The sequence below is a fragment of the Podarcis bocagei genome, assembly GCF_964188305.1.
Source record: "Podarcis bocagei genome assembly, chromosome: Z".
Lineage (NCBI taxonomy): Eukaryota > Metazoa > Chordata > Lepidosauria > Squamata > Lacertidae > Podarcis > Podarcis bocagei.
This window is the reverse complement of record NC_138140.1, coordinates 17,266,388-17,276,611: the sequence shown is the minus strand read 5'-3', so window position 1 is coordinate 17,276,611 and position 10,224 is coordinate 17,266,388. Positions and strand designations below refer to the sequence as shown.

Here is a 10,224-nt window from a genome sequence, read left to right as displayed (position 1 = left end):
TCCTGTGTCTGTTGGCGCTTTCTGGAGAATATGAAAAGCTTCAAATGAATGTAAGCCCAATTATCTAGCTGTGCAATGGGTATAATAATAATTTCCCTGTTTCTTTTAGGGGTGTTTTAGCTTAGGGAAAAGTCAAGTAAGGAACAACATGATAGAAGTGTATAAAATTATGCATGGTATGGAGAAAGCAGAGAGAGAAAGGTTTTTCTCCGTCTTGATGCTAAAACCCATGGATATCCAATGCAGCTGAATGTTGGAAGGTTCAGGACAGATAAAAAGAATCACAGAATCATCCTCCTTCGTGCAGTGCAGAGTCAAAATGCTTTACATTTCTTATCCAGTAAAGAGCTGTTGTGACAGTGGAATGGACTACAGGGACTAGAGGTGGTGGGCCAAGTTTGGATGGTCATCTGTAATGGATGCTTTAGTTGAGATTCCTGCATTGCAGGGGTTGGACTAGATGATCCTTGGGGTCCCTTCCTGTGGGAAAATGGTTGTTTGTACATAAGAACATAGGTGAACATTTTTATTATTGCAGGGTGATTTCGTAGCAGGAGGCATTGCTTGGAGCATGAACAGCGCGTGGACAGCTCATGCAATCCTAATGATTGGCCCACGTAGTATAGCCTGATTTATTACGTGGTCTGGTGTGATGACCTGATGCCCAAATATAGCAACTTCTTTGTCTGCCGGCAAGGTGGCATTCTTCTGGTTGTTACTTTTGGAGTACGGAGCACAATAAACGTTGGGCTGGAGGCAGAGAGTATGTTTTTTACTGTACACAATAAATGTTGGCTATTAGGCTCTTTGAATCCAACTTGGCGTGAGGCTGATTATTGATGACGAGCAGGTTCTCGTCACCTTCCAACTCCAAAATTCTTTGATTCTGTGGGGGACGACATCCCTGTTTAAAGTGGTATCATGGTGCTTTAAATGTACAGTGTGTATGTAGCCTAAATCTCACTCAGATTGGACCTATTAAATGATTGGCACCATGTTCATTAATTTGACCTAAGAACATAAGCAGAGCCTTGTTGGATCAGGCCTTGGCCCATCTAGTCCAGCCTCCTGTCCCCACAGTGGCCAACCAGATGCCTCTGGGAAACCCACAACCACCTCTCCATCTCAGCAAGCAAGAGGCCTCAAGAAGGAAGTGCAACAGGGCCACTGAGAGGAGTGACCTGCACAGAGGCCTGGGAGTTGGACAGAGGCTTGAACAACTGCATTTGGTGCATGCATATACACACAGCCCATGCCTGGGGTTCTCCTCTCCTTGCCCAGGGCCCAGCTGCTCATATGGAGGACTTTGGCCGGATTCAGCAACAGATTCATACAGAGCCAGGTGGAACCTTCTTGGTCGCTCTGTGTCACCTGGCCCTGTTGAGCTGGTTGCTACACTTCCATCCAGAATCGCAGCAGCCAGGAACAAACAATCTCCAGATCACATGAACTCAGCACTCTCAGCTCTGGGACTTCCCTCTGAAGAAATATGGAAAGAGAAGAGTTTCTCTCCCTTTCTCCAAACACTGCAGCTTGTGGGCATCCACTGAAGCTGAACAGACAGGACAGATCAAAGGAAGAACTTATTCATGCAGCACATAGTTAAACTGTGAGACTCCCTCTCACAGGAGGCTGTGGTGACCAACTTGGATAGATTGAAGAGAGGATTAGACAACTCCATGGAGGAGAGGGCTATCAAGGGTACCAGCCATGATGGTTGTGTTCTGCCTCCACAGTTAGAGGCAGAAATGTTCCTGAAGACCAGTTACTGGAAGCCACGGGAGAGGCAGATGCCTTTGATCTTGGGTGCTGCTTGCAGGTTTCCCACAGGCATCTGGTTGGCTGTGGCAAGAAGAGGATGCTGGGCTAGACTGGCCATTGGCCTGATCCATCAGGTTCTTATGTTCACTGCCTCAACACACAATACCTATGCAGGATGAATAGATGTGAACGAGATGGTGTCCTTCTTAGTGCTGTTTCACAAAGGCCTTTTCCTTCACTGCATTTTACTTAAGGTATCGAAAAAATTAAATGGGAACATGCAGATCAAGCAGGTGTGCTCATAAGTGAACTGGAATTGCCTCCACCACTCTCATGGGCGTAGCCAGGATTTTTGTTGGGGGGGGAGGATATTGTTTGGGGGGACAGAAGCTTCGATTTGTATTGATTGGGGGGGAGTCAGCTGCCCCCCTGCTCCCCTTTGGCTATGCCTATGACCACTCTTATCCAGTGTCCATACCACAAAACTGTAGCAAATGGGTTGTGCCAAGCTCACAATAAAAATGATGAACTCATCATGAAAGCAGTTCAGAGCCGGAATGCTGAAAGGTTCAAAGCAGACAACAGAAGATACTTCTTCACTCAGTGCATCAGTGGCTACCATTAAACAAAAATGTGTTGAGTTCACCATTGGGTAACCTCCTCCGTGACTGAAACTCTGAGGAACAAAAGTCTCCTAACGCAGGAGTGGAGAGTCATTTCCACCCTAAAAGCCAGGTGTCACTTGGGGCAACTTAAAAGCCGGAAGAGGGGAGGGGGAGCAGAGCAGACTTCATGGCCTTGGAGGAAGTCACTGGCAGAGCACGAAAGGCAGGGAAAAGCAAACTTTCTGAGTTTCTGGTCCATGGTGTCTCCCAGATTCAGAAACAGCTCCTTGCCAAGAGTGCAGGGGAGGGGAGCCTAGGTACGCCTCTGATTGCACGCTGGACACGGTACAAAAAACAAACAAACAAAAAAACCTGAAAGGTGCTCTGGCTCACCTGGAGATTCAAGACTGCCCCCATCACCAGGCAAAGATGGAGACTGTAGGCCAACCTTGGAAGTCTGGCAGCCTTCGCGTGGCCTGAAAGAGATGGAGGGCTGGGCAGCAAGGAGGTGTCCAGCAGGGCTGGTTGGATGCACCTCTGTTATATATTAATGATGGCGTCAGAAGCTTTCTGCATTTGATGAAGGGGTTCCTGTCCATGATATATTATTATGTTAATTTCTGCATCGCAGGGGGTTGGACTAGATGATCCCTGGGGTCCCTTCCAACTCTACAGTTCTATGGTTCTAACGATAATCAGAATACTTCATTGCTACTGTTATTTAAATCATTAGTCAAAAACGACTGATAAGATGCCACAAAGCTCCTCGGCAGCCCTTCACTGCCTCATCGAAGTCCGCCCCGCCCCTCCCTTCCAGACTTCGGATCCAACTCGCTACATTCCGCCTCTGACGCTAGCCAATCGCCACGCTTCTTCCATGACACACGCCCCGCCCGCCTCTCGCAGTCTCTTTCCGCCTCTTTCCGCAACTTTGTGGCCGGCTTGGTTGCGGAGCTCCGTTGCTCCCGGCAGGCAGCGATGATGGCGTGGAGAGGGGCGCGGGGCAGCGGGGGTTTCATGGTCCGGGCAGTGTATGTGGGGCTCACCTGCGGTGTCCTGCTGGGGCTCTTCCTCTACCCTACAGGTGAGGCAGTCTCTCCCTCTCCTCCCTCTCCCCAAAAGTGGGGCGGTAGGATCAGGACCCCTAGGGTTCAGATCTGCACTCAGGCTACAGAGGAAGCATTCTGCCACACCCCAAAAAATCTTGGTTTGGTTTCAAAAAGGGGGAAGATATTAAGTTGTGTATTTTTCTCTATAAACCTTAATTATTTTTTATTTTTTAAATAAAATAAAACCATGGGTAATTGTGGAAGGTTTGTAAGTTCAGTGGTGGAGCATCTCCAGAGCTGGGAATCTCCTTTGCCTGAAACCTGGAGAGCAGCTGCTGCCTGTCAGTGCAGACAATACTAAGCTAGATGGACCAGTGGGTCTGACTCTGTATGAAGGCATCTTCCTGTGTAGCATGCTGAGTGGCCTTAGTCTAGCCCAGGGTGGTCCAACCCTCAAGGACTTTTTTGGCAGCCCTCTGCAAAATTTTATAACCCTCCCCCACGAGCTTCCCCACAGTGATAGAGCTGGGCAGGAGCATCAAATTTTGTCCTCCCCCCCCCCCAGCACGCAACAAGGCAGTTGTGGGGCTTGTGGGTTCTGTGTCGAAGCACTTTTGTGGCCCACTTGATATGAACATTTGGGCCACCCTCGTCTAGACCCTTCTCAACCCAACCTACTCCACAGAGTTATTGGGAGCGTAAAGGGGTGGGGGTGGGAACCATCTGCCCTTGCCCTATATTCCCAAGAGGAAGGAATAGAGGGGGCTATAAATATAATTTAAAGACGTAAGAATTTAAAGACATAAGAACCTAAAAGAGGGTACAATTTCATTTTCTCCTTGCATGCCCAGGCTGCAGTTGGTTTTCTTTATTCCGAAATAAATATACACAAGGGGACTTAACGCAGAGAGCTGGATTTGCAAGATAGTCTGTGGGTTGGGTTGTAACTGAGGGCAGTGGGGTTAAGGGGTGAAGCACTTTGCATGTGGTCAGAGGTAATACAGGTTTTCCTCTTCCTCCTCTATTTTATTTCCTTTACCAAAAGAAGAAAAAGGGGGATGTGAAATACACAAATGGATAGATTTTACAGCAATGATGAAAACATGGGAATGTCCTGTCCCCCCAATAAAATAAGTATTTGCCTGGCAATCATGTTGGAGGTGGGGAGCCCCACAGCAAGGCTCTATTTGTCTCTCTTTCTGCAGGTGCTACCTGCCTTACCTTGGATAGTGGAGGCTAATCAGTGGTCCAGGAGGTGCAGGGCTGGCCAGCTGGGACACTTCCAATAGGAGTGGATGCCTTGCATCTCTGGGAGCTCAGTGCATAGTCCCAGGAGATGCTGGATTGTTTATGGTCAGAGCCCCCAAAACAGAATCATGTACAGTACATTTCCCCCATGATAATTTCCCTTCTTTTTCAGACCTGCAAAGGCAGGAAGAGCAGGGAGACCTCCTCCAGCCCCTCTTGTTCCTCGCACTGGTTCTCTGCTCCATGTCGCTGTACTTTGTTGTCTCTCTCATGGACCCAGGATACGTTGAGCATGATGAAGAGGAGAAGGTATGTCATGGGAATGGTGTTCTACTGAGTCACTCCATTAGCCCATCTGCCTCAATACAGTGGTACCTCGGGTTAAGAACTTAATTCATTCTGGAGGTCCGTTCTTAACCTGAAACTGTTCTTAACCTGAGGTACCACTTTAGCTAATGGGGCCTCCCGCTGCCGCCACACGATTTCTGTTCTCATCCTGAGGTAAAGTTCTTAACCCGAGGTACTACTTCCGGGTTAGCAGAGTCTGTAACCTGAAGCGTCTGTAACCCGAGGTACCACTGTACTGACTGGCAGCAGCTCTCTGCAGGGTTTCAGGCAGAGTTCTCCCCCGCTTCCCGCCCTCAGCACAGCCTACAGAGCTGTTGGAGATGGAACCTAGAACCTTCCGTGAGCAAAGCTTGAGGTCTACAATGGAGCTACAACCCTGTGCCCTAAGAATGAAGTAAGATTCTAGCCCTCATTGTCCAGAATAAATAGTGGAATTAAATAGGAATGCAGGAAGCTGCCATAAACAGAGTCACCTAGCTCGTCACTGTGTACACTGACTGGCAGCAATGGCTCTCCAGGGTTTTGGGCAGGGGGTCCTCTCCCCACTCTAGCAGAAAATGCCATTGGATACATTTAAAGCACATGTCTTCTCCTCGAGAATCCTGGTTACAGTCATTTGTTAAAGGTGCTAGGAATCATAACTTTCTGTGGGGTGAACCAGAATCCTTTGGGGAATGCCATGGGCTTTAAATACGGAGTGTGTGAGACATTAAATGCTTTAGACACTCCTCCATTCCAATCCCTAAATGCTTATATTCTTTTTTCCCTTTTCCTTCATCTGTATTCTGTTTTATTTTTTTGTTTCTGGTAGGAACCTGTAAGCGATGAGAAGGAAGCAATGAGCTCCCAGGAATCTCTCAACCTCCGGCTTCGGCGCTGTGGCTACTGTCTGTTTAAGGTAGATGTTCCTTGAAAAAGAGTCTGAGGGGTGTGTCCCTGTTCCAGTCAGTCCCAGATCTCTCTTTTAAGGTTGCCCCCAGCTGCTGCTGAAAGGAACCTCTGAAGACCTCCCACCATTAATCATTGCATATTGCATCCATCTCAGTCTGCTAGGGCCTTATTTGGAGGAAATTTTCTCTTTTTTTGTTAACAATTTATTACAACAATCATTTTCCAGATTCAGGTAGGTAGCCGTGTTGGTCTCATGCAGTCGAAATAAATTTAAAAATTGTCCAGTAGCACCCTAGAGACCAACTAAGTTTGTTCTGGGTATAAGCTTTTGTGTGCATGGGTATCTGAAGAAGTGTGCATGCACACGAAAGCTTATACCCAGAACAAAATTAGTTGGTCTCTAAGGTGCTACTGGACAATCATCTTCCACATTGCTTTCAGATCTTTATATGTCTTATCCCAGGCCTTTTTAATAATTTTACATTGCCACCACGTATAATAACCTTTTATGCTTTTTGCTCTCCCTTTCTGTTTTTTTCTCTATCACAGTAAGAGCCTCCAAAATCCTTTTACCTAAAATATAATTTTTGTCTGTGAAAGACTCCCATATCATTTCACATGAATTACCATTTTTGTTTTGCACCACTCTTGCTTTCCCTTGTATTTTCTTCAGACTTCGTCTTGCTATCATTCCTACCTCAGTGGTTTGTGCCTTCTCCTTTAGTTGTCTCACAGCCTCTGAAGTTAAATTTATATTTTCCTGAATTTTAACAGCTGCCTTATTGACATATTCCTTTAGCTCATCAAACAATTCTCTTTTCAAATCTAAAAGCCAATCATACAAACTCTTCCATTGTGGCCTGGCTAGTTTGTTTTGAAATTAAAATTTTTCCTTCTCCCATTTCTGATTTAAACAGAGAGGGCTGATTCTCTCCCTGTTTCTTGGCTTCCTCTGTAGAATTTCATTCCATAATGAAAGATCCTTTCTCACAGCCAGGAGTGTTATTTTTACCCTTATCAGTACTTTGTCAAGGACACTCCACTGAGCTCAACAGGAAAAAAAACAGTACTTCCAGCCTACTCCCTCCCCCTCTCCCACATTTCTCACGGTTAGATTTTTGCAATTATATATTCAGATCTTTACAACCGTCAACATCAAAATAAAAAAGTTTTAATGTCCAGAGCAGTAGATTAATATTGTTACTTTTATTTTGAGTTCTATTTAGTCCAACATTAACAATAAATAATCCTCTTCTTTTAATCTTAATTTTTGATCAGCTGGTGCCTTTTAGTTAAATAATGCGCAATTATAATTCCCTTGATTTAGACGTCTTCAACAGTTAAATAAATGGGTGTATCCCTGTTCCAGTCAGTCCCAGATCTCTCTTTTAAGGTTGCCCCCAGCTGCTGCTGAAAGGAACCTCCGAAGACCTCCCACCATTAATAATGGCATATTGCATCCATCTCAGTCTGCTAAGGCCTTATTTGGAGGAAATTTCCTGATCCTATGCCAGACCCTCAGCCCAGCTAAGCTCAGTACTGTTGACATACCACCAGCAGCACTTCTCTTTCCCAGACCCTCCTGGAGTTGAAAATGTAAGGAAGCACAAAAACACATCCTGTTCTTTTCTATCTCACAGCAGCCAATGAGGGCCAGGCACTGCCAGGCGTGCCGGCACTGCGTCCGGCGCTATGACCACCACTGCCCCTGGATTTACAACTGCGTTGGGGAGAGGAATCACCCATTCTTCGTCGCCTATTTGGCTGTTCAGCTTGTGGTTCTCCTGTGGGCCCTGCCAGTGGCCTGGTAAGCAAAGCTTATGGCGGGAGACCCCCAGACTTTTTTTTAATTGTGTGTGTGTGTGTGTGTGTGTTTAAAGGAAGGTGTTCAGCCCCCTTCCCCAATCTTAAAATCATAGAACTGTAAAGTTGGAAGGGATCCTGAGGGTCATCTAGTCCATCCCCTGCAGTGCAGGAATCTCAACTAAAGCATCTATGTCAGATGGTCATTCAATCTATGCATAAAAAGCTCCAATGAGAGAGAGTCCACCATCTCTGGAGGGAGTCCTTTCCACTGTCAAACAGCTCTTACCATCAGAAAACTCTTGCTGATGTTTAGTCGTAATTTCCTTTCTCGTAACCAGGGATGAAAGAATAGTCATCCATCCATCCATCCATCCATCCATCCATCCATCCATCCATTGGAACCTCACACAACATTAACTGATCCAGGCCACACCCCTTTCCTCAAGCCGCACCCCTCACTGCCCTGCTCCACCCACTCATAGGACTGAGAATTCTCCCTTGATTGTCTTGAATGTCAGAGGTGTTATGGATAGGAAACTCTTGAGCAGTGCATGGCTTAATGGAGCCCACTCTACAGAGGTACACCTGTTGCCCCGCCCACTTTGGGCCCTCGCCATCCCAGATCCAAGGATGCATCCCCTAGAAGGATGCCTGCGAGGAAATGCAGCCCTCCAGCTGGAAAAAAAGGTTCCCCACCCCTGTTGAAAGGAATGCAGCTAGATCTGAAGATCTGAGGCACTTTCTAAAGGTTGTTCCAAAGTTAAGACAATATCACCTGCGAAAGCTTTGGTTTTATAATTTTGTGAATCTTGCAATAACTCTGATGCTGTTCTTTTTTTTTTTTTCCTCCACCACTAAAAAAAAAAAAAGGTCTGGGCTTGATTTTGAGCATCCCTCATGGGCATGGTTTCAGTATAACCTGCTCCTCCTTCTCTCCTTCCTTGTGGTTGCCGTTTTCACTGTGGTGATGATTCTGCTCCTGGGCTGCCACCTCTACCTTGCCTCCCACAACACCACCACCTGGGAGTTCATGTCCCGTCACCGCATCTCCTACCTGAGAGATTGTGAAGTGGAAAACCCCTTCGACCGAGGAATCTTCCTCAACCTCTGGCAGTTCTTCTGCGCCTGCCGCCTCATCGCCTGGGAAACCCTGTACCCCGAAGTGGGAGGCCACACTGTGTGACCGTGGGCTGGATGAGAGCACCCAATCCAGGACTAAGAGAGAGAGAGAGAGAGAGAGCTGTTGGCTGGGTGGAAGCAGATGTTTGTGTATTCTCCCAGCAGCTATGGAACTGAGGGGAGAGGCTCACGTTTGCCAGTAGCTTTCATACATATTTCAGCAAAATATGTAAAAAAACAGCCTTTCCCCATAAGCCAAGACAGAGCTGTTCTGAAGTGTGTCCTTTGAGAAAGTGAACCCCGCAGACCCTGCTTTCAGACCTTGCTGCTCAAATTGCTTTTTGGGGAGAGAGATGGGCAGGGGAGCTAGGAAGCCTGGTCCATTTGGGAGAGTGGGCTGCTGCCCAGCCAGCCTCAGTCTGCCCCCCACGTGCCTTCCTTAAACCCCAGCAAGGAGTGGCCCTGCCTGTCCTTGGCTTTGGTTGCACTTATCATGGCTTCCCTGCCTTCTGCTCCAATGGGCCCCAGCCACCACGGATGGACCAAGAGGAGGAGGCCATATATTGAAGTCTTGTTGGGGTGGTACTTGGGGTTTTGTTTGGGGTGGGGCAGGGTGTGCCTTCTGTCAAGGCTGGGCTCACTCTTTTTTAAAACAAAGAGCTATGTTCCCAGTATTCCTCCAGCATTTCACGGCGTGCCTTCAAGAAGTAGATCTCAGGGACTAAAGCTTTGTTTAATAATTCTTGAGGTCCTCTTGGGAGCCTCTCCTCAGGAAAGGAGTTTAAACCTGTTTCTGCTTCTTCAATAGGAGGGACAATTTTTTACATGCTCCATTTCTACATTCTGTTTCTGTAATCCAATAAAATTTAACATTATTAAAAGCTTAAAGCTTGGTTCTTGCTTCTGGTCTCCCCACCTCCAATGCAACTTTCCCCAAAAAACTGTCTTCCTAATATTTCTACCTCAGTTTCTAGACAGGTTGTTTTTTAAAAGAACAAGCTTAAATTTATCTCTCACCTGAAGATTAATTAGAGAGTTCTTAAACTTGGCTTTCTATTTGATGTTGGCCCTGTTTGGGCCTGAATCTAGTGCATGTCATGGTGGGTTGAATTTTTCTCAACTTTTCTCAAGGAAAAAAGAAAGCTGCCTAATTATTGAGTCCAGACAATTCATCCCCCACTCAGTATTGTCTACACTGACTGGCAGCAGCTCTCCAGGGTTTCAGGCAGGGGACATTCCCAGTCCTACTGGAAGATGCTCTGCCATGGAACATAGGGACCTCGAGGGTCATCTAATCCAACCCCCTGCAATGCAAGAATCTCAACTAGATCATACATGACATATGACCATCCAACCTCTGCTAAAAAAAAAGAAAAAATATTCCAGTCCTCATGGTC

General features: G+C 46.7%; 1 protein-coding gene across 1 annotated transcript; it reads left to right on the top strand.

Moving 5' to 3' along the window:
• The first annotated feature begins 3,289 nt into the window (after nt 1-3,289).
• Nucleotides 3,290-9,720, top strand: ZDHHC12 (zDHHC palmitoyltransferase 12). Its single transcript, XM_081180041.1, has 5 exons — nt 3,290-3,450; nt 4,836-4,972; nt 5,823-5,909; nt 7,543-7,709; nt 8,579-9,720. Exons 1-5 carry the CDS (start codon nt 3,345-3,347, stop codon nt 8,889-8,891), a joined length of 810 nt encoding a protein of 269 aa, XP_081036167.1. The 5' UTR covers nt 3,290-3,344; the 3' UTR covers nt 8,892-9,720.
• Nucleotides 9,721-10,224: the final 504 nt, after the last annotated feature.

Coding starts and splice junctions, on each gene's coding strand:
- ZDHHC12 (XM_081180041.1), top strand. CDS start 3,345: ATGATGGCGTGGAGAGGGGCGCGGGGCAGCGGGGGTTTCATGGTCCGG. Junction 5,910..7,542: donor GTGGCTACTGTCTGTTTAAG/GTAGATGTTCCT, acceptor TCTATCTCACAG/CAGCCAATGAGGGCCAGGCA. Junction 7,710..8,578: donor TGGGCCCTGCCAGTGGCCTG/GTAAGCAAAGCT, acceptor AAAAAAAAAAAG/GTCTGGGCTTGATTTTGAGC.